The sequence below is a fragment of the Muntiacus reevesi genome, chromosome 1 (genome assembly GCF_963930625.1).
Source record: "Muntiacus reevesi chromosome 1, mMunRee1.1, whole genome shotgun sequence".
In the NCBI taxonomy this organism is placed as follows: Eukaryota; Metazoa; Chordata; class Mammalia; order Artiodactyla; family Cervidae; genus Muntiacus; species Muntiacus reevesi.
Window position 1 is genome coordinate 73,944,383 of NC_089249.1, and position 24,296 is coordinate 73,968,678.

The 24,296-nt window shown below is 40.2% G+C and overlaps 1 protein-coding gene across 1 annotated transcript in view; it reads left to right on the plus strand.

Annotated features, from left to right (window-relative positions):
* The window catches only part of SPTA1 (spectrin alpha, erythrocytic 1), a 66,157-nt gene that overhangs the window by 29,752 nt on the left and 12,109 nt on the right, over positions 1–24,296 (plus strand). Inside the window, exons 21-40 of the mRNA XM_065925774.1 lie at positions 728–879; positions 1,533–1,719; positions 2,797–2,898; positions 3,911–4,002; positions 4,889–5,033; positions 6,957–7,138; positions 9,344–9,443; positions 9,558–9,755; positions 10,783–10,926; positions 11,406–11,509; positions 12,191–12,353; positions 12,611–12,742; positions 13,597–13,734; positions 13,919–14,023; positions 15,188–15,396; positions 19,264–19,384; positions 21,286–21,407; positions 21,923–22,055; positions 22,567–22,664; positions 23,377–23,549. Coding sequence (XP_065781846.1) covers positions 728–879; positions 1,533–1,719; positions 2,797–2,898; positions 3,911–4,002; positions 4,889–5,033; positions 6,957–7,138; positions 9,344–9,443; positions 9,558–9,755; positions 10,783–10,926; positions 11,406–11,509; positions 12,191–12,353; positions 12,611–12,742; positions 13,597–13,734; positions 13,919–14,023; positions 15,188–15,396; positions 19,264–19,384; positions 21,286–21,407; positions 21,923–22,055; positions 22,567–22,664; positions 23,377–23,549 — 2,800 coding nt within the window. The remainder of the gene's footprint in view (positions 1–727; positions 880–1,532; positions 1,720–2,796; positions 2,899–3,910; positions 4,003–4,888; positions 5,034–6,956; positions 7,139–9,343; positions 9,444–9,557; positions 9,756–10,782; positions 10,927–11,405; positions 11,510–12,190; positions 12,354–12,610; positions 12,743–13,596; positions 13,735–13,918; positions 14,024–15,187; positions 15,397–19,263; positions 19,385–21,285; positions 21,408–21,922; positions 22,056–22,566; positions 22,665–23,376; positions 23,550–24,296) is intronic.

Consider the following 24,296-nt stretch of genomic DNA (forward strand, 5'->3'; position numbering starts at 1 on the left):
GTAAGAGTTCAAGTAAGTTTTTGTTATATTTTAATATTTCATTAATCTCCATAGATTGAGAAGAAAAAAAAAGAGAGCTCAGGATTTTCTACTCTGAGGATAAGTAATTTTGGGGAAAAGCAAGATTGTCATTATCAGAAGCTGTGTTCCAGTCCTCTTTCCCTTTTGCTCAGTCTTCCCCATTTCACTACGTTATTCTCTGAGGATATTAACTCCAGAGCGGTTAGCATAGCAACAGTCCTAAAAAGACTGTGAAGGTTAGGGTGATACCTAAGCATGAAGCATTCTTACAGGTGAATTTCAAGCAATGCACAATGTTTAGGGGCTCTAGGAGAAGGATGGGGAGAAGTTCTTATACATACATAGATGCTCCACCCAGAAGAAGCCTAGTTTAATTCTGGTCCTATAGGTTTTTTTTTTTTTTTCTTTTTTAATGAATTTTTAGTAGACAAAATACCCTTTCATGAAGAGAATGACCATTGCGTTTTGAAAACTTCATCAAAGTTAAGGATCTAATATCAAATATCAGATCCCTTGATTTCAGAGGCTTATCTCTGCAACTCCTACAACTCTTGATTTATCTTCTTTGTAATATATAAAATTTATAAGCAGTTGCTTTTCTTTTTTTGGTTATCAGCTTGTCCCTTTGCCTAGAAATGGAGTTAAGAGGGTTAAAACTTCTAAATGTGTCTTTTAAGGAAGGAGTGGGGATTTGCTCTTCTTTTAGGACTGGTGGAAAGTAGAAACTGATGATCACCAGGGCTTTGTGCCAGCTGTCTACGTGAGGAAACTAGCCCGTGATGAATTTCCTATGCTCCCACAACGGAAGCGAGAAGAGCCAGGCGACATCATCCAGCGCCAGGAACAGATTGAGAACCAGTAAGTTCTGAAGGCTGGAGAACTGGACAGTGTTTGGCCAAACATCTCCTCCGATTATACATCTCTTGATTCTATTATTTGTTAGATTAAAGATGCTTTTCAAACTCACAGACTTTAAGAGCTAAAAGTAAACACAGTAATTCAAACCCTTCATTTTTTAAATGAGGAAAGGGAACTCCAGAACCATTATGTAAATTGCCCAAGGTCACATATTCTGACGCCCTGCCTGGCGCTCTGTCACTCTTTCAAGCTTATCAAAAGGTCTTCTGACTCCCACGTGCACGTTGTTTGTGTGTGTTACTATACGAGGCTATTTCCTATCCAGTTGCCAATAGGAGTGTGAACTTTTCACGTCTATAAAACGGAAGGGGTTAAAAAAACAAAACAAAACAAAACAAAACCGGAAGGGGTATTGTCAGTCACAATCCTGGGACACTGACATTTTGATTGTTTTTAAATAGAAAACTTTTGTCTCTCTGCTCTCAATGCTATTTTTCTTCCATCTTTATTTCCTCCTCTTCATTGTTTTTCTTTTGATTTTTCTTCCCTTTCCTTTTTGTTCCTTTTATTCTCTTCCTTTCTTACCCATACTCTCCTGTGTTTTCTCTGTCTCTTTTTCCCACATTTTCCATTCTCTTTATTTCTCCACTCAGGTACCATTCCCTCCTTCATCGGGCAGACCAGCGCAGACGTCGTCTGTTGCAACGTTACAATGAGTTTTTGCTGGCCTATGAGGCAGGAGACATGCTGGACTGGATCCAAGAGAAAAAGGCAGAAAACACTGGGGTGGAATTAGATGATGTTTGGGAGTTACAGAAAAAGTTTGATGAGTTTCAAATGGTAAGAAAGAGCTGTCTCCTCTAGACAGCTTTCTGAGGGTTTTCATCATTTCTTTTTACCTCATATCTCCTCCTAAGTAATCCCTTAATTTCATATTTGCTAAATATCCTCCCCAAAGCTAGAGAGTTCCATATGTTAAATATTTCTCTAGGTATTACAAGTGGAAAGAAAATGCAGAGGAAGCTACTTACCTTGATTTTGTAGTCTGCAGTCCCTGTTACTCCTGCATCCTACTGGAAGTACTAGTCTTCCTGAATCTTTACAACTTGTCCTGTACTGTCCTGTGATCCAGATGCCCAGGTTGAGATGGGGTGTTGTAAGACTTGTAAGGTCTAATTATGGGGCAGAAGTTTGGATGGAAAGGTGGGAAGAACAATCTGACTTTACAGCCAGACAATTTCTAATTTTCTGCCTACCTAAAATCTATTCAATCTCCTTTGTTCTCTCAGATCTGTTCTTTTATGTTAACTAGCAATTAGTATAAACTTCTCCCACCTTTCCTTTCTATTCCATATGATACTTTCCTTACACATGGAATTCAAAGCTGTACAAAGCTATATATATATGTGTGTGTGTATATATATATATATATATATATGCAGAAGGTAATGGCAGTATGGAGCTAGTTATGGGAAAGGTCAAAGGAAATAGTCTCTCTATATATAGAGAGAGAAAAGTAAGAGAAAGGGAAGGGTAAACAGGGTACAATTTATAAAAGAACACTAAGAATAAGGCTTCCGTGAGAAAACTCATTGAAAGGCCATTGTATTGTGAAATGAACAATATTGTCACCATAGACATAGATCATTTCCCTAATCAGGGAGAGATTTTTAAGAAATTTAAGGAAAGAGATATCTATATCTCATATAAATAACATTTTTAATAGCCACTGAGTATCAGGGAATTTAAAAGTCCTCTTCTTTGTGGCAGATTGGAGGAGGGCAGTTTGTTGTTTATTACAAGTATGGTTAGCAATATGTTTTAATCTGTAGTCAAGTCAGGGCAAAGGTGATTAGGCAAGAGTGAAAGACTTTTGAGGAGGGAATTTAAACTGCCTTGGTACATTTTTCCACCTAGGATTTGAAGACAAATGAGCCTCGACTGAGGGATATCAACAAGGTGGCTGATGATCTTCAATTTGAAGAGCTTCTGACACCAGAAGGAGCTCAAATACAGCAGGTAACTGTGACTCCTTCTTCCTTCTCACTACCAGGCTGAGTTTTGGGAGTCTTCATCTCACTTAAAAATACTTAACTTCATATTCTGCAGATTAGCTAGAACATATGGAAGGTAATTGCAGTAGAGAGCTAGCTATAGGAAGGGTCAAAGGAAATAGTCCAGATAGTCCACCTGTGTATCCATCTTGTTGTTGTTCAGCTGCTAAGTCATATGCATTTTAATAGATTCAAAATCCTTAAATTGCCACACCTCCCCCACCCCATCACCATGAGAAATTCAGCGCTCAAATACTTGAATACAAAGACAATGCAGGTAAAGGAGCGATGATAATAGGAAGTGGTTAATCAAGAAAATGTACTGGATGGGATAGGCTCTGATAAAATCTAATGTAAGAAGAATATAGGTAGTAGAGATGGAGGAGAAGGCATTTGAGACCTTATTCAAATTTGGACTGGTGGTTCCATAAAATATGTACGGAACTAATGGAATGTCTAGTCCAGTTATCTGAGTTATCATAAACCAGTGAGGATAAACCCTGCCTCCTTTTATGGTAACTGATGTGGGCTAAGAGTGAGAAAGAATGTGAAAAGGAACAATTTTCTTACTCTTCACAGAAAATAGGGCTCTAAGAGGCTACCTGGTTTAGTCATTTCAGGACACAAAAAACACACTAGCTCTCATAGAAAAAGGCAATGTCTTCTAGCTACCAAGGCAACAAGTCACAGTTACTCTTCAGAGGTTGTAATGTAGTCTCTGGGGCAGCCAATATCAATTGATGCACTAAGGTTGTTGGTTCCCACCTGGAACATCAATTTGGGAAGGAATGTGATCCCTTTTTTAACTGCATTGGCATAGCTGAGGCCCAAGCTCAAACTACCCAAGAAAGAAAGAAACCTGTGCAATTTCTAAAGAAGATAACATGAAAATAATGAGGATTTAAGCCTCATCTAATCTTCAAACACCACTAAGCTGAGTTAGATCCCTAGCTAAAGTCTGTGTCTGCCTTTTTCAGGAGTTAAATTCCCGTTGGCGGTCCTTGCAGAGGCTGGCAGAGGAACAGCGCCAGCTTCTGGGCAGTGCCCATGCTGTCCAGATGTTTCACAGGTGAGAATTTTAACCTTGAAAAGCAGCGCTGCTCTAAAACCAACTCGAGAACCACCAATTCTAATTGCTATAGTACAACCGTAGCTACTAGCTTAACCTTTCTTCCTGGAGAAAATAGGCAATCAGATGCTTCAGTAGTAGGTAGATATCTCATTGCGCACGTAGGCTACTTCAGACAACCAGCTTCAATTTTCTCATACCTAGGCTTGGGCCCTGGTACATAATTAGCAGTTTATATATGTTTTCATGATAGTGAATGAAAATTGAAGTTGAAACAAGAGGTTTAAGTAATGACACATCTGAACTAGAAGTAGAGAGTAGAGGGCAATAAACATCACATTGACTCTAAGTGTTGATTCAACAATTTCTTTTTTAATGTCAGATTGCCAAATCTCTGTCTATACTAAGAAACACACGCACCATTAAGTAAGCAAACTGACAACCAAGCACCTTTACTGTGTAAAAATGTATTTTTGAATATTCAGAGAAAGGAAAACTGAAATGGAGGCAAGTCTTGTTATTTAGAATGGCGTAAGATTTTCCATGTTTTTCCACAGTTAAACAAGTGGCTTTGCCATCAGGCCACCTGATTCAAATTCAAGGTCTGCCTAAATTTAAGGCAGTGGTATAATCTTGAGAAAATACCTAACCTCTTTTCTTTTTTTGCTACTTAGCCTCTTAAGCTTTAGTTTTCTCATATGTTAAATGGGACTGTTAAATAGTAATTGGGCCTCAAGTAGTTGTTGTAAAGATTAAATGAGCCTAAGTTCTAACACATCCTTAAGAAAAGGATGATGGTGGTGGTAGTGATGACTTCTTTGTGAGCCCAGCTAGTCTGCCTTTAGCTTGTGTTATTATTCTTAAACATTTTACCCTCATGCACCAGAGAAGCAGATGACACAAAGGAGCAGATTGAGAAGAAGCACCAGGCCCTCGATACGGCTGAGCCTGGTTCAGACTTGTTCAGTGTACAGGCCCTTCAGCGGCAGCATGAGAACTTTGAAAGAGATCTCGTACCTCTGGGGGAAAAGGTGAGATGTGCCTTCATGCTTTTCCAATACACTCCTCTTCACATCTACCCATATTAATGCCCTCTCCTTTGGTTTTATTATCCAGTCTCTTATTCTAGTTCTCCTTATCCCACTCCATTCTTGTCTTTAACCCTGTCCCGAAAGCTAGTCTACCAAAAGAGCATGCCCAGAGCAATTCACGTGGAGGGAAACATTTTTGAAGTTTTTTTCAAAAGTGAAGTACAGTTGATTTACAATGTTGTGTTAATTACTGCTGTATACCAAAGTGATTCAGTTTTATAAATACATATAAATATATATATACATATATATCCTTTTTATATTCTTTTCTATTATGGTTTATCATAAGATATTGCATATAGTTCTCTGTGATAATACAGTAGGACTTTGCTGTTTATCCATTCTATATGTAAAAGCTTCCATCTGTTAACCCCAACCTCCCTCTCCATTCCACCCCCAACCCCCTCTCCCTTGGCAGCCACAGGTCTGTTCTCTGTATCTGTGATTCTGTTTCCCTTTTATAGATAGGTTCATTTGCATCATATTTCAGATTCCACATGTAAGTTATACCATATGGTATACCATATCCCTTTCTGACATACTTCACTTAATATGATAATATCTGGTTGCTCCAAATGGCATTATTTCATTCCTTTTTATGGCTGAGTAATAGTCCATTGTATGCACAGTACATCTTCTTTATCCATTTATCTGTCAATGAACATTTAGGTTATTTTGTGTCTTGGCTATTGTAAAAAGTGCTGCTGTGAATATTGGGGTGTGTGTATCTTTTTGAATTCTAATTTTGTCTGAATATATGCCCAGGAGAGGGATTGTTGGATCGTAGGGCAATTCTATTTTTAGTTTTTTGAGGAATCTCCACACTGTTTTCTACAGTGGCAGTACCAAATAGCATTGAGGGAAAATATATTGTAAATGAGCCTCTTTGTGAGTTCCAAGTGAGTTTGTGAGTTCCAAGTGACCAGAATGTATAGAAGTTAGCTGGAGATCAGTAGCCTAAGATAAATAGGAGATGATCATACCTGATATGACCAGGCCTATACCTGAGTATGGTACAGAGTTTCCTTAGAAGGGATTGAAGAAGCTTAATCCTACTCTGGCCAAAAAATGAACTCTAAAACTTGCCAAATACACTCTGGAATAACTCAGGGGGAGCATAGAACTTGCATTACCATAAAAAACAAAAAGAAGCGCAGAAAATGTCTACATCAAAAAGATCTTCACATTAATTAACACTTGCCACCAACCGAGTCACTTAACCACCCTGTCCTATAGCCTTATTTATTTGTTTGTTTATATATTTATACAAAGGTTTATTTTTAAATGTATGACAGATTCTAAGACAACATTTCCTTCTTCCTAAAGGTGGCAACAGATATTATGTCAGAGAATACAAATGTATAAATAGAAATGGAATTAATGATTATCATTGCCTCAGGCACGAGGAACAGATTCCTTTTTGTAAGATTTCTTAATTCCACCTGTGGCCAGGGAGCCCTTTCCCTGAAGCATTTCCTTTTAGCTTCTCGAATTTTTTCTGCTCCTCCTTCTTCTGTTTCTGCTTGAATGCCTTATCTTCCTCTTCTTTCTCCTTGACTTGCTTTTTGGGCTGCTTCAGAGGCGGCTTCTTGCCACCTTCATAGCCCAACATGATACCTGAGGCCTCTTCCCTGGACCTTACCACTAGAAGCAGCCTTCTAATCATAAAAAGAAGCATGGTCATGTCAAGAGTGGGTACTTTGGAGAATTATCACATACATCCAAAGGGTTTCCATCTTCATATAAAAAGTAGCGAGACCTCATTGATGTCTATTTGAGGAAGGAGCACCCTGAGGCTTGGAACTCTTTTGCTAGGATTCAGGTGTGACATCAAGCTGATTGTCAGAACTCTTGACCCCCTAGGTGGAGGTATTGAGGGATACAGCAGATCGACTCAGTGAATCCCACCCAGATGCCACTGATGACCTGCAGAGGCAGCGGTTGGAGCTGAAGGAGGCCTGGGATGAGCTGCAGGGGCTTACACAGGATCGTAAGGAGAACCTACAGGAGTCCTTAAAATTCTACCAGTTCCTCAGCCAGGCCAGGTAAAGTTCCAGAGGCAGACTTCCACCAGGTGAAATTGGCAGTTTCCACGTCTGGCCCGTAAATGGAGTTTCTAGGAGCTGCCTGGGTACAGGTGTCCTTCATTACCTGGTTTGGAGGGTAGCTCCTGGTCCAGACTGTACCTTCGGTAAGGAACAAAATTCTCAGGTTCAATATTTCAAGCCATGAAATATTGAATTTTGGAAGAATATGAGGTTATCTATGTCAGTTAGGTATGCTTGTAAGGAGTCTATACTATATAGAGAATGCTATATCAGGAATTATAGGATATTGGGAATTCCCAGAGTCACTAGTGATAAAGAATCTGCCTGCCAATGCAGGAGACAAAAGAGACATGGATTTGATCCCTGGGTCAGGAAGATTCCCTGGAGGAGAAAATTGTAACCCACTCCTGTATTCTTGCTGGGAAAATCCCATAGACAGAGGAGCCTGGAGGGCTACAGTCCATGGGGTCACACAGAGTCAGACATGACTGAGCACACACATGCATAGGATATGGGGGGATATTCTACTGGAAAAGCAAAGAAGAATACAGATAACCAGGGTGGGACATAGAGTAGCCCCAAACACTCATCCCAACAAATAGGTGGAACTATATAAACGAAGAGAGGAGAATAGGAAGAATTAGGAGAATAGGAAGGTATAGAATCCCCATGACATGGGGACAGTTAGATCCTGAGTTTTGTACATCACAGGGGTGAGGAGAAGTAGCAAGAGATAAACTCAGAAATGTTACGCTCAAATCCTTTTTTAAATTAATTTTTTATTGGAGTTTAATTGTTTTTGACTGTTGGAGAAGTTTCACTGTTTTGATAAACAGTTTAGACATGATCATGTTTTAGCAAATACACACTTTATCAGTGGAACAGTTTGCACATTCTGCCCCATCTTATCAGTCTGCATTTAGAATTGAGGGTTCAGAAAGTAACAGCTTGCAATGTAATATTTTTGAAGACAAAAGGGGGCAACTTTGGCAAAAGACTACAAGTATTCTTGCCAATGCCCTCCCTAATTCAGCATCTCTGGAAAGTTATAGTGTTTCACATAGTATAAATAAATAGCATTCATACTCACTCCTCCAAAGTATATATATGCCCATATATCTCTGCTTATATAGGTTCTGACTATACTTAAGATTCCATGTTAAATGCTGACTCTTTCCCTTTATGAAATATTATTTAACATGGCAGAAGTAATATTAGCGCCCTCAGAGCAACTCTAACACCTTATTTTATCTCTTCAGGACAGTCTTTCTTTTCAGGGTTTTTGGAAAAAATACTAATCTCTATGTTTTGCTTGCTTTTTATTTTCTTCTCTCAGTGTAAAATGTGAAACTCCTAGAAGGCACAAATACATCTCTTTCACAATAAAACTTAGCTGTTTAAATAAGTGAATAAGTGAGTTTACAAAAGAAGAGGACTTTCTGCCCTAGAGCTACTGATCCCTATTTAGTAAACAAGAGCAAGGGCACTCTTCATGAGATGCTGAATTAGACCATCATATATAATTTTTTAACTCAATGCATTATTCTTTGACATTTACCTTCTGGGACAGATGGACTTTATCTCTCCTTTTCTAATTTATTGACTGCTAAAAGAGTGGGAAATGGCCCTGGTTTAATCAGCAGCAGAGAGTAAGTATGGTGTGTGTGTGTGTGTATGTGTGTTGGGCAGAAGCATGTACTGGATTCAGTTTGGAACAAGAGTAAGAATAAACATATACCTCATCTGAGTTTCTATGCTAAGATAAATCTTTAAACCCAAAATCCACTTTAAAGGAGTAGGACATATTAAAAGTAATGGAATATGTACCAGTCCAGGATTCCAGCCTGGGTTCTACTCCATATGTCTGTTTCCAGTTTTAACACATAGGCAAATCACTTACATTCTCTAGGCCAACTTCCTCATCTCCAAAGTGGAAGGAAAAGAATTCCCAGAATTCTACTCAAAATTATTGCAAGAATCAAAAGAGATAGTGTGTGAAGAAAATTTCAAATGCAACAGAATGCTATTATTAAATTATACAGTGAAAACAACAAAGCTAAGATCTGTGAAGGCTATAAACCAGAAAGAAAATATAATATAGATCTGGAAACGTTTTCTAGAGGAGAAAAAGTCCAAGGACAGACAGTTTTATAGCAAGTTGCAGGGTTTTCTTGATTCACTTTCAGTATGCCGTTTCTCTAGGGACTTACAGAATTGGATCAGTGGCATTGGTGGCATGGTGTCATCCGAGGAGCTGGCTGAGGATTTAACTGGCACAGAGATCATGATAGAGCGACACCAGGTATGGTGACAAAAGCCTTAGCCTCTGATCACATAGCCTCACAACCTTTCTGCATTTTGCAGCTTTTGTGAGATGTCACCGGCCTCATCAGTCTCTGATCCCTTTTTCCCATAGGACCATCGTGCTGACATGGAGGCCCAGGCTCCCGCCTTCCAGGCCTTTGAAGACTTCGGTACAGATTTGACAATCAGTGGGCACCGGGACAGCCCACAAATTGAAGAAAAGCTTCAAGCTGTTAGACTAGAGAGAGATGAGTTGGAGAGTGCTTGGGAAAAACGCAAAAAGATGCTAGATCAGTGTCTGGATTTGCAGGTACTGCAAATTCCCCATCATTAAGCAGGCTTAGCTGAGTCTGTTCCTTCTATGCAGTTTCACAGAGTTAATACAGGTGCTTATTTCACTGGAATTCCTTGCCAAAAGCATAAAGGTATCTCTTGATTATCTGACATTGATCAGTGTGGTGTTCTTTGCTCCTTATTCTTGTTAATGAAAAGCTAAACAAAAAGGCAGTCAGTCCTAGGGCATGGGGCCCTGAAATTAAGTGGTTATAATTTATTGATATTTAAATTTACTTATTGATTGGAAGTTTTATTGATTGATTTTTATTGAGAACCTACTAGGAACACAAATATTAGTAAGATAGTGTCTATTTTCTTAAAGTAGTGAAATTAGACTTGTAGGCAGATCATTCTAACATATAAAATAATTACTGATAAAATGTGTGAATGTTTTGAGATTATAGCAGAGGGAGTGATTAATGCTCTTGAGGGAAGGGAGTGGAAGTGTCACATGCTGTCCTGAAAAACAGTCCCTATCAGAGTCTTAAAGAAATAACCAGCCAGTTTTTACCAAGTGTATGTGTGTGTGTTTGTGCACGCTCAGTAGCTCAGTGTCCAACTCTTTTGTGACCCCATGGACTGAAGCCCATCGGACTCCTCTGCCCATGGAATTGTCCAGGCAAGCATACTGGAGCAGGTTGCCATTTCCTACTCCAGGGGATCTTCTTGATCCAGGGATCAAACCCACATCTCTTGCATCTCCTGCATTGGCAAGTGTATTCTTTACTACTGCGCCACATGGAAGCCCATTTACCATGTCTAGGATATGGAAAATAGTACTGCAAGAATGGAGGAAAGCTTATATGAAAACATAAACCATGTTTTCAGGGAAGGGTGAAAAGGTCCAATATAGCTAAGATTTATTGTATGAATGTTTCTTGGAAGAATATTGGCATCCTTTACAGTATCCCTATTATCAATATCATGGGAGAGGTGGGAGATCATTTCCTCTGTCTGCCTGGAATGAACATACCATATACATTTAATTTTAACCTGCATAGTTGTTCCGAGGGAACTGTGATCAGGCTGAGAGCTGGATGGTGGCACGTGAGAATTATCTAAGATCGGATGATAAAGGATCCTTAGACAGTCTGGAGGCCTTGATGAAGAAACGTGATGATTTGGACAAAGCGATTGCTGACCAGGTAAAAACAGCTAATACAGGAATTCCAATAATACCTGTTAGTAATAATGACAGAAAACCTGCACATGTATGTGGTTTTATGATTTGCATGTATTTTAATTCCCATTTGCTTTTTACATAAACTCTGAGGTAGGCAGGGAACATAGTGGCTTAGTTTTAGCCAAGATGCAGAAGCTGTTTTGTATGCTATCCAAAATCCCATTCAATGCAGGGATCACTCTCTACAATGACCAAGGGAAGTGTCTGTTCTATAGGGAAACTGACACCACACATGTAGTCCACCTCAGTATCACTATTGATGTTTCTCTTTTTGTTGAGTTAAAAACCACCTCCCTATGGCATTTACCTTTTGGCTTTGGTTTTGTTCCCCTTTGTGAAACCACAAAGGATATATCTCTCCTTTTCTAGGAGGAAGTCTGAGATTGCACCAAGAGCCTACTTTCTGGGTATCTGGACTTTTTTTTTCTTTCCTTTATCTAGGAAAAGAGAATCACTGGACTAGATCTTTTTGCTGAACGACTCATAGCTGAAGACCACTATGCCAAGGAAGAGATTGCTGCTCGGAACCAACGGATACTAGAGAGGTCAGTATTGAGCAGTTGTTTTGTGAGATATAGGAAGATATAGGGGCCTTCCTTGTGGCTCAGCTGGTAAAAAATTTGCCTACAATGTGGGACATCTGGGTTAGATCCCTGGGTTGGGAAGATACCCTGGAGAAGAGAAAGCCTACCCTCTCCAGTATTCTGGCCTGGAGAATTACATGGACTGTATCGTCCATGGGGTTGCAAAGAGTCAGACACAACTGAGTGACATTCACTTACTCACTCACTCAGGAAGATATAGAAAAGTGACTCCTTTGCTAGCATTGAGGATGGGGATAATACTTTGAGTTCTCCTTTCTGTGCTGTGGTCTTCTAAGCTGCTTCAGTCATCTCTGACTCTTTGCAACCCTGTGGCCTATAACCCACCAGGCTCCTCTGTTCATGGGATTCTCCAGGTAAGAATACTAGAGTGGGTTACCCTGCCCTCCTTTAGGGAATCTTCCTGACCCAGGGATCGAACTCACATCTCTTACATCTCCTGCATTGGTAGGCAGGTTCTTGACCACTAGTGCCACTTGGGAAGCCCATATATAACATATAAGTGTATAAATAATGAGAATGAGAAGATAAAGTATAGATAAGCAAATAGGGATATTCATGGATTTGGCATCAAGGCTTGGTGGAAAGACAGAGGGCAGAGAATAATCTAGTCCCTACTTTCAGATGGAAGATTCTCAAAGAACAGCTGATTGATGAGCGGATGAAACTTGGAGACTATGCTGACCTAAAACAATTCTACCATGACCTCAAGGACCAAGAAGAATGGATCAGTGAGATGTTGCCCATAGCCTGTGATGAATCCTACAAAGATCCCACCAATATTCAGGTAAGTTCAAAATAAGAATCTTGGAAAACTTCAGCATACTTAGACTGCTGGATGAATGGTCACCTCCTAATGTGGAAAACTTCCTTACTGTTCAGACTGCCGTCCCTGCCTTCAGGGATTTCTGAAGAAATGGAGGGAGTTCTTCCCAAGAATTAGTTAAGAATTAATTAAGAATCCTTAATTTTTCCTTTTAAACAGAATTTATTTCATCTTACTTTCTAAATTAGATGGTAATTTAGGTTCTGCTTTCTCTTCAGAGAAAATATCTGAAGCACAAGACCTTTGAAGATGAGGTCAATAGCCGAGCTGAGCAGGTGGAAGGAGTCATCAACTTGGGGAACACTCTGGTTGAGCGGAGGGCATGTGATGATAATGAAGAGTCTGTGAAGGTGGGTTCTGCTTACGATGGGCTTTGGGCTATCAAGGCATAGGAAGAGAAATCTTTTATACCCTTTCAGTGTTTCCATGTGTAGGAATATAGAATATATTCTATTAATGGTCTTCCCTTTGTTTTTTTCACAAAAAAGGAGGAAAATATGTTGTTTTGGGATTCCCCTGGAGAGGGGATAGGTTACCTACTCCAGTATTCTGGCTTGGTGAATTCCATGGACTGTATAGTCCATGGGGTCACAAAGAGTCGGACAAGACTGAGAGACTTGAACTTTCAGACCTTATCCCTCCCATCATACTCAGCATCTTGACCTCCAAGACAGCTTTAGACTTAATTCCTATGTGTTATCATGCTTGCTTATATTTTCTGTCCTTACCACCAAGAGTTTTGATATTTAGACAATCAGCTTCTATAATCAGTCCAGAATTCTTCCTTCAAAATTTCTGCAAACACTTACTATTGCTCCCCAAATTTAAACCAGCATAAACAATTATGATTTAAAATATATGACCTTCAAGCACTGGAAGATTTTGGCTGGACCTGAACTCCAGAGCCTCCCTACATTATTCTTTCAAATTGCCGCAGGACCCTAAATACCATAATGACCCCTCAATTCAGGAGAGGGCTATGATCAAGTAGGGCTTCCCTGGTGGATCAGATGATAAAGAATCTGCCAGCAATGCTGGATACCTGGGTTCAATCCCTGGGGTTGGGAAGATCCCCTGGAGGAGGGCATGGCAATCCATTTCCAGTATTGTTGTCTGGGAAATCCCATGGACAGAGGAGCCTGGTGGGCTACAGTTCATGGGGTCTGCAAAGAGTCAGACGTGACTGAGTGACTAACACACACAGGATCAAGTAGAAGAGTTGGAGAAAAACTGGGAGTACTTGCTTGAGAGAACAATTGACAAAGGACAGAAGCTCGATGAAGCTAGTCGCCAGCAGAGGTTCAACACGAGCATCCGGGACTTTGAGTTCTGGCTCTCAGAGGTATTTATACCTGGAAATGGTGTGGGCATGGGAGCTTAATAAGTTCTTGTCAAATAAATAGACTTTTATGTGAACAATTTCCTTGACTTTTCTTGGGAAAAGTTTGGGGACATAGTTGCAAATCTTGTTCTCCTTAAAAACAGTTTTCATCTGGCATCTGTATTGTCTACCTTTCCATTTCCAGGCAGAGACACTGCTGACCATGAAGGATCAGGCCAGGGATCTGGCTTCAGCAGGAAACTTGCTCAAGAAGCATCAGCTACTGGAAACAGAGATGTTGGCCAGACAGGTAAGTAATATTCGAATTGCACTCTTCTGGCCAGAATGGAAATGTTGGTGACTTTTCACTTTCCTGTCCCAGGAGGCTGTTTGAGAACAGCTTTGCAAAGCTGGGCTTAGTGTCCTCAACCATCTGTCATTATGATCAGGTCAATTGTGTGGACTCCAGAGCTCCTAACCTTATTATCATTAAATCATAGAATCTAAGATTCCGATAAAATGTGAAAGTTAAAGCGTTAGTCATTCAGTCATGTCTGGCTCTTTATGACCCTGTGGACTGTAGCCTACCAGGCTCCTCTCTCCATGGAATTCTCCAGGCAAGAAAACTGGAGTCAGATTCCAAGAAGTAGATCCTAAAAAATGGTCTTGTTTACCTTTTAATGATCCATGAATATAAACTCACTCTTCCAAAGCTGAAATATTTGATCTGGTGTTTTAAAGAAAATAAAAGTTTATTTTTCAGAACTATAAAAAAAAAAAAATCAGATGGGAACACGTGCAAGGCAGTTGAACTATATGTACATTGTGAAAGTTCTATGGAGCATTTCAGCTGTATCCTAATGTCAAGCAGAGATGTGTCCTGTGAGCTATGATAAACATTCAGAGAGGTGTTAGTTTCACATTGATGGATTTTGTATTATCAGTTTTATTTGGTAACACAGACACACAAAGAATATAATGTCAAAGGTTTTCTTAATTTCAGGACTTGGTGATATTCTCTTGGACATCACTAGGGGGCAGACTTGGAATGCAAATAGACATAGATGAGGCTGGCTGGGTTCTGAATGTGACTAGCCTGAGAATGTTGCCAAAAGAGAATCTTCTTGAATATTTCAGTCACTCAGTCTGTGTCATATTCAGCACTGTAAAAAGATAGCCTGTTTGGAGACACAGTGCTTGTTCACCAAGGTCTTATTTTCCATATGGGGAGAGGAAGAAAACCCAAGGGAAAACATCAGAAGGCCAAATACATAGTTCCAACAAAGCAACCATGCTATCTATAATGTCCGTATTATTGCCCTTATCCAAACTGAGTTAAAACAGCATAAGGTCAAATTCATTATCTTCAAAAATGAATCTATTTTCCCCAGTCTTTGAACTTGAACTAGCAGTGTTTAAAGGTCTACTTAATACCTATACTACATTAATCATTGAGGACTCTTGGGCTTTCTAGGATGCACTCCAGGACCTGAACACATTAGCTGCAGAGCTGATCTCCAGTGGGACTTTCAATACTGAGCAGATTGTGGAGAAAAGGGATAAAGTCAACGAGCGCTTCCTGAATGTCAAGGATTTGGCGGCTGAGCACCATGAGAATCTGAAAGAGACGTATGCCTTGTTCCAGTTCTTCCAGGACCTAGATGATGAAGAGTTCTGGATAGAGTATGTACTGACAGCTCACATTGCGTGGCTAGTCCAAGAAAATAGATAATCCACCAAACATGTTCTTATTTGATGCTGAAATGAAATACGTAAAATGAACATTGGTTTTATTTTTATCAATTTTTTTCACTGTGCGTACGCAGAAGGAGACAGGCACGGAGGGAGTGAGGAGAAGTTCACACACATTCTGGGAAGAAAATTAAGAAGCTGTATATGTGTATTTTTGGGACTTCCCATAGCTCAAATGGTAAAGAATCTGCCTGCAATGCAGGAAACCAGGGTTTGATCCCTGCGTTGGGAAGATCTGGAGAAGGAAATGGCAACCCACTCCAGTATTCTTGCCTGGAGAATTCCAAGGACAGAGGAGGCTGGCGGGCTACAGTCCAATGGGATTGCAAAGAGTAAGACACGACTGAGTGACTAACACGCATATGTTTGTTTTCAGATAGTTCATATGTGTTAAGTCCTCTGTCCATGAGATTCTCCAGACAAGAATGCTGGAGTTTGCTATTTCCTTTTGCAGGGGATCTTCCTGACCAAGGGATTGAACCATGTCTCTTATGTCTCCTGCACGGGCAGGTGGGTTCTTTACCACTATGGCCCCCTGGGAAACCAGCTAGTTCGTGGAATGTGTAATGCCCACTCTGAATTAGATAGCTGAGCACTGACAGCTTACGGGACTGGTCACTATTGTCATTCTTTCTGTGTCTTGTGTATCTAATACGTGACTGAACTTGACACTGGCAGGGAATTTACAGTACCTGCGCTTTGTGCTAAGTCGTGACACATGCTTTACGGCCCCGTGGACTGCAGCCCGCCAGGCTCCTCTGCCCTTGGGGATTCTCAGCGCATGAATATTGGACCGGGTTGCTATGTCCTCCTCCAGGGGATCTTTCCAACCCAGGGATCGAATCCAGGTCTCCCGCATTGCAGGCAGATTCTTTCCCATCTGAGCCACCAGGGAAGCCCAAGAATACTGGAGTGAGTAGCCTATCCCTTCTCCAGGGGACTTCCCAACCTAGGGACCGAACTGAGGTCTCTGCACTGCAGGAAGATTCTTCACTGGCTGAGCCACCAGAGAAGCCTACATAACACTTGCTATGGTATTGTCGCTGATTCTTCAGTTCAGTTCAGTTCAGTTCAGTCACTCAGTTGTGTCTGACTCTTTGCAACCCCATGGGCCACAGCAAGAAAGGCCTCCCTATCCATCACCAACTCCCAGAATTTATTCAAACTCATGTTCACTGAGTTGGTGATGCCATCTAACCATCTCATCCTCTATTGTCCCCTTCTCCTCCTGCCTTCAATCTTTCCCAGCATCAGGGTCTTTTCCCAAATGAGTCAGCTCTTTGTATCAGGTGGCCAAACTATTGGAGTTTCAGCTTCAACATCAGTCCTTCCAACGAATGTTCAGGACTGATTTCCTTTAGGATGGACTGGTTACATCATTTTGCAGTCCAAGGGACTCTTAAGAGTCTTCTCCAACACCACAGTTCAAAAGCATCAATTCTTTGGCACTCAGCTTTCTTTTTCTTTTCTTTTCTTCACATCTATACATGACTACTGGAAAAACCATAACCTTGACAAGATGGACCTTTGTTGGCAAAGTAATGTCTCTGCTTTTTAATATGCTGTCTAGGTTGGTCATAACTTTCCTTCTAAGAAGTAAGCATCTTTTAATTTAATGACTGCAATCACCATCTCCAGTGATTTTGGAGCCCAAAAAAATAAAGTCGGCCACTGATTCCCCATCTAATTGCCATGAAGTGATGGGACCAGATGCCATGATCTTAGTTTTCTGAATGTTGAGCTTTAAGCCAACTTTTTCCACTCTCCTCTTTTACTTTCGTCAAGAGGCTCTATAGTTCTTCTTCACTTTCTGCCATAATGGTGGTGTCACCTGCATATCTGAGGTTATTGATACTCCTCCTGGCAATCTTGATTCCAGCTCGTTCTTCTTCCAGCCCAGCGTTTCTCATGATGTACTCTGCATAGAAGTTAAATAAGCAGGGTGACAATATACAGCTTTGACGTACTCCTTTTCTTATCTGGAACCATTCTGTTGTTCCATGTCCAGTTCTAACTGTTGCTTCCTGACCTGCATACAGATTTCTCAAGAGGCAGGTCAGGTGTTCTGGTATTCCCATCTCTTTCAAATTTTTCCACAGTTCATTGTAATCCACATATTCAAAGGCTTTGGCATAGTCAATAAAGCAGAAATAGATGCTTTTCTGGAACTCTTTTGCTTTTTTGATGATCCAACAGATGGTGGCCATTTGATCTCTGGTTCCTCTGTCTTGTCTAAAACCAGCTTGAATATCTGGAAGCTCATGGTTCATGTATTGCTGGAGCCTGGCTTGGAGAATTTTGCGTTACTAGTGTGTGAGATGAGTGCAATTTTGGGCTAGTTTGAGCATTCTTTGGCATTGCCTTCTTTGGGATTGGAATGAAAACTGACCTTTTCCAGTCCTGTGGCCTCTGCTGAGTTTTCCAAATTTGCTGGCATATTGAGTGCAACACTTTCACAGCATCATCTTTCAGGATTTGAAAAAGCTCAGTTGGAATTCCATCACCTCCACTAGCTTTGTTCATAGTGGTGCTTTGTAAGGCCCACTTGACTTTACATTCTAGAATGTCTGGCTCTAGGTGAGTGATCACACCATCATGATTATCTGGGTTGTGAAGATCTTTTTTGTACAGTTCTTCTGTGTATTCTTGCCACCTCTTCTTAATCTCTTCTGCTTCTGTTAGGTCCATACTATATCTGTGCTTTATTGAGCCCATCTTTGCATGAAATGTTCCCTTGGTATCTCTAATTTTCTTGAAGAGATCTCTGGTCTTTCCCATTCTATTTTTTCCCTCTATTTCTTTGCACTGATCTTGCTGATTCTACTTTTTGTAAAAATAGAGGTGGAAAAATCTTACCAAATCAAATAATTTGTCTTATTTCTACCCTGCCTCATCATGTTCCTTTTCTATAAAACTGTTGATTCTTGTTCATTATCAGTGAATCAGAGCAAAGGAATGTGCATAGGGCACCAAGCAGGACATTTTTGAACCTTTTTGGAAATAGTAAGATATTGTAAGACAACTATATCCCAGTAAAAGAAATAGTGGGATATTTTCTACCTAGTCTTTCACCACACTTCAAGGTGATGCTCAAACATTTTATACTCAGAACCAATCCAACTGCCATGACTCCTGTAATGTCAGTTTTTATGTCTATTTTACCTGAATTAGCTATTGATATGGGCTTCCCCTGAGGCTCAGTGATAGAAGAACCCACCTGCCAGTGCAGGGAGTTGCAGGAGACCCCTGTTCAATTCCTGGGTCAGGAACATCCCCTAGAGAAGGAAACGGCAACCCACTCTAGTATTGTTGCCTGGAGAATCCCATGCACAGAGGAGCCTAGCAGGCTACAGTCCATAGGGTCGCAAAGAGTTGGATGTGACTGAGCAGGCATGCATACCATGTACATAATTATTGACATTAATAGAAGGTCATATAGGCAGATATGTTTGTATATATGTAGTGAGTATGTGTGTGTGTGTAATTTTCATATTTTCTGAAAGAGAAACAACAGTGAGTTCTTGAGAAAAGGGAAGATACACATGTAGACAGGCAAAGAAATGGATGAGAAGGCTGTTCCAGTATATTATTTTAATTTGTCTTGGTCTAAGTCCAATATTTTGCTGAAAGGCTCTGATACTTGTTAACTTTGTGATTACTGACACCAGAGTGTTCCAGAATTTACCCCCACTATACTCCCAGCCAAACACATACGCTTAGAAAACCATCCTTTTAGGATGTCCTCAGTCTAAAGTTTTAGGATGTCTAAAGTCTAAAAGTTTTCTTCCTTGATCTCAGGGAGAAGTTGGTACGAGTGAGATCCCAGGACTATGGGAGGGATCTGCAGGGGGTTCAGAATTTGCTGAAGAAGCACAGACGCCTAGAAGGAGAGCTGGTGGCACACGAACCTGCCGTCCAGGTAGGAATATGAAGCCTGAAAAGACAGAGATAATGTAATAGTAGCACTTCATGTTATGGATAAATATTAGGTTGGTGCAAAAGATTTATGGTTTCAGAGCCTGAATTTTAAATCATTATGACTAGCCTCAAACACATCTTTATTAATCAAAATAGGAAACATTACAATCAACACATTTTTGCCAATGAGAAATAAGTTTGTATATTCCTGTTGCATAAAAATCCATGCTTCAGAATTCAGTGAACTCTTGGAAAGCATTTTCTGCCTCCTGCTGGCTGTGAAGCATTTTCCCTGCAAAAAGTTGCTAAGGTGCTTGAAGGAGTGGTAGGTAGTCAGTTGGTAAGAGGTCAGGTAGATATAGCAGATATAATTGGGCTACAAAGGCAAAACTTTGTAGCCCATTTCATCCAACTTCTGAAGTGTTGGTTGTGTGACATGTGGTTGGGCATTGTTGAGGAGAGTTGGGCCCATTCTGTTGACCAGTGCCAGTTGCAGGCATTGCTGTTTTTATTGCATCTCATCGATTTGTTGAGCATACTTCTCAGAGGTAATGGTTTCACTGAGATTCAGAAAACTCTAGTGGATCAGAGCAGTAGCAGACTACCAAACAAAGACCATGACTCTTTTTTTGGTACAAATGTGGCTCTGGGAAGCACTTTGGAGCTTCTTCTCAGTTCAACCAGCTGGTCATTGTTGGTTGTCATATAAAATCCACTTTTCATCACACATCACAATCCATTTGAGAAATAGTTCATTGTTGCTGCATAGAATAAGAGAAGATGACACTTCAAAATTATAATTTTTTTTTTTTTAATTTGCAGTCAGCTCATGAGGCACTTGCTTACCGAGCTTTTTCACTTTTCTAATTTACTTCAAATGCCAAATGACCATAGAATGGTCGAATTTGAATTCTTGGGCAACTTCTTGTATAGTAAGAGGATCAACTTCCATGATCCTCTCAGTTGGTCATTGTCAACTTCTGATGGCCAGCCACTGTGCTCCTCATCTTCAAGGCTCTAGTCTCCTTTGTAAAACTACTTTAACTGCCATTGCACTGTATGCTCATGTTGCTCATGTATGCTCATGCTCATATGCTCCTGGGCCAAATGCATTGCTCATGTTGCAAGCAGTCTGCTGATTTTTGACCCATTTTGAACTTGAATAAGAAAATTGCTCAAATTTGCTTTTTGTCTAACTTGATTTCCATAGTCTAAAATCCATGTAAAATAAATAGCAAGTAATAATTTATTAGCAAAATACATAAAGCAAAAATTTTGCATTAAAATGATGCATAACTTAAATACATTTATTTGAGAATGTATTCCAATATCAAATGGCAAAGTTCAAGAATGCAAAACAGAAATTACTTTTGCACCAACCTAATAGGGTGAGGCTACAAAATGTGAAGGTAGAGTGCCAAGGTCACATAGACAGCTGGCTGTAGAGTTCACAAGTATTCTCCTCCATATTGTGCCTTCTATGAATAGAAGAATCTGTGTAGAAACCCATGTCTTCCCTGGAAGGAGCACCTTTGACAGTCCAGGGCACAGTTGCTGACAATTAGGATGCAGATTGGGATATCTGGAAAAGCTGTACCCGAGATGAGCCACGTGGAAAGATGGCAACCCTGAGTGTTGGCTTGGCAGCAGGGTCACCCTGTGACTGTCAGTCAGATCCTGAAAAGTAGTCTAGTGGAAATGCCAAGGTATTTGTCTGAATCCTTGATGAAGTTTAGCATGTTAGATCTTACTGCAGCTTTCTTCATTCTCCCAGGATTGTCAGGACTGCCTTGAGTACATCCAGTTTATAAATGAGCTGGAGGGCTAGATACTTTGCTAGAAAACTGGATAAATGGGGAAATGCTGTGGGGAAATATGACATGGAGGATGTGTGTTGTTCAGAATGTGCTGGATATGGCAGAAAAGCTGGGAGACAAGGCGGCCGAGGGGCGAGAGGAGATCCAGAACAGGCTCGAACAGTTTGTTCAACACTGGGACCAGCTCAAAGAGTTGACCAAGGCTCGGTGAGTTGGGGATAGGAGGCCAGATTCTCTTGTTGGATTGCAGGTATTGGGTAGGTATTGAGAAGATACTTAAGTGCCTGCTCAGCATCTCTCCCTAGCTACCAATCTCTTCTAGCTTCTAAGTCAGTGCTCAAGTGCCAAGTCTTCCATGAAGCTTCCTCTATGTACCCCAGGAAGAAATGACACTGTTTCTATGTCTCTATGACACTGCCTCTCTAGAGGTGTGCTTACAATTACTTGCAGCTGTATTTTGTCATTGTTGCCTTACATATGTTATCCTTTATACCACATTATCTCCCACATGTCTGTTTTATTTTCTGCATCTCCCCAGTTTTAACATTATGTGCAGTGCTTAGTAATAAACGTATGGAGTATTTTTCTCCCTTACACCCATACAGCCAAAATCTTAAAATCTTATAAGATTGTGCCACTTTGCTACACTTCCACTGCTCATTAGTTTTTGTGTTTTTTTTTTTTTTTTTAAATTTGGGGTGGGGGTTACTTTCCTGTTACAGAGGGATTCAGTTGGGAGAATCCCTAGAATACTTGGAATTCATGGAGAATGCTGAGGAGGAGGAAGCTTGGATCAGTGAAAAGGAAGCTATGGTTGCCCAAGGAGATTCTGGAGACACTTTGGCCGCTACTCAGGTGAGGAACTGGAAGAATGGATCAATTTTCTTCTGTTTAATTTGAATACTTTCTTAAGTAGTCAACATTTTTACCTGTAAAACTAGAATCTTTCTTCTGGTGGAAGAAGAAACTTTCAGGTTAGTTCTTAGCATGATGTTCTTGATACTAGATATTTTTCTGCTAGATGGAATGTTTTCAAGAATTATTATATATACATTTCAACATGGAGAAATCCTTCTGTATTAGCTTGGTCAATAATCACTCCCAAATCCAGAAGTCTCAAGTCGCATGGTTAGTTATAAACAATGTCACATGTATTCCTTTGGCTCTTTGGTAAGACTGCCTTCCTGGGAAGTGAGGAATTTGGGAAGAGAAATTTACTGGAGCTATGCAGGAATAAGTGAACACTCATGTAGTCTATCAACTTAGTTGAATCATTGCTGGTGAATGGCATCAAAAGGAATCAGAATGTGAGTGGGATAGATTGTTAATTTGGGAAGTTTTGATTCTCACCAACTCATTCACACAGAGCTTACAAAAGAAGCTCAAAACTTTGGAGAATGACTTTGCTGTCCATGAGATTCGAGTGCAAAATGTGTGTGCTCAAGGAGAAGACATCCTGAGTAAGGTGAGATATACTCCAGGGATTCCAGGTCAAAATAAGGATTTGAAAAAGGGATTGGCCCAAATATAGAATCATGAACATTGCTAAAATCATCCACAACCTTGGTAATCTCTTCTAAGCTGCCTTTTTGTTATTGTTTCAGTGAACAAATACCTATTTAATTATTGCTATTTTCTGGAAGCTTTTTTTCAAAGTCTTCTTATAGGTATTTTTAGATATTTAAAAATCATTCATTGACTCATACTCTATGCAGAATATGACATTTAAAAATATTTTACACATGACTTGCTTTGGTCATAGAGTACTGTAAGAATGTGGAGAAATCTCTTTGACCTCTAGAGATGAGGACCCCACTGAAATCTCTTGGTAATCTGAGAACCATTCTTTTGTTTAAATGCTAGTTTTAACAGAACCTCAATAATCTAAAGGCTGTACAAAGAATCCTAAACAGATGATTCTGTACCTTTGAGATGCTTATGCCAACTAAGAAGATCACACTTACATGGACAAACAGGAGACTGTCCAAATGCTGGACAATATCATCTGTATAATAGATATTCTATTACAGATGAATAATAGAATAATTTCAGTGGACCTAGAAGAGAGTAGCTATATGTTTGGAAGGAGAGAGATGAAAGGTTTTTAATAGTGCAAAGGATTTTACTTTTCTGGCTCTGGACATTCATCAATATATCTATCTCTCCTTTCAACCACGGTGATACAGGGGGAAAGTCAACATAAAGAGAAGATTTCTAACAAGATACAGGCTCTAAATGAAAAGATTCCTTGTCTGGCCAAGTCATTGGCTGTTTGGAAGTCACAACTGGAAGATGATCATGACTTTCAGCAGTTCAACTGGAAGGCTGATGTGGTTGAGGCCTGGATAGGTATGATGTGTGAGGACCAGAGGCTTCCCAGGTGGCGCTAGTGGTAAAGAGCACACCTGCCAATGTAGGAGACATAAGAGATGTGAGTTTGATAACTGGGTCAGAAAGATCCCCTGGAGGAGAGCATGGCTACCCACTTCAGTGTTCTTGCCTGAAGGGTCCCATGGACAGAGGAGCCTGGCAGTCTACATTCCATAGTGTCGCAAAGAGTCAGATATAACTGAAATGACTTAGCTTGCACTCATTTCAGGACAATGGCCTCTGGGTTTGAGGAAACGCTGATAATTCAATTTATTGAATGGATCCCAGGGCTCTGTTGCTCACCATGGGAAGAAAGATGCCCCCTTCATCACCCACTCCTATCCTGTCTGAACAGAATTACAATTAAAGTCACTTGTGTGCAAAAATACCCACACATACACACACACACAAACTTATAGAGACGTATGCTGAGAGAATAACTAAGTACTATAATCCCAGAGAACATCTTTTTTTGGAAATTGGTGATGTCCTTGTGATATTCAGAAAGAGAGAGTCATGGCAAACATTCTAGCAAATAAACTCTGTGTTGTGTTTGATTTACTTATAATTTATGTCTAAGCTGAAGATTTCCTTTGTTCAATGAAACATCCATAAGTTCTCTTGGTTCTAGCTCTATTTCAGTCAGTTTATCCTGTATACATCTAAAAACATAGTTTACTGGCTCCCACTCCCATATTCTAATGAATCATTTACTTGGAGAGTCAA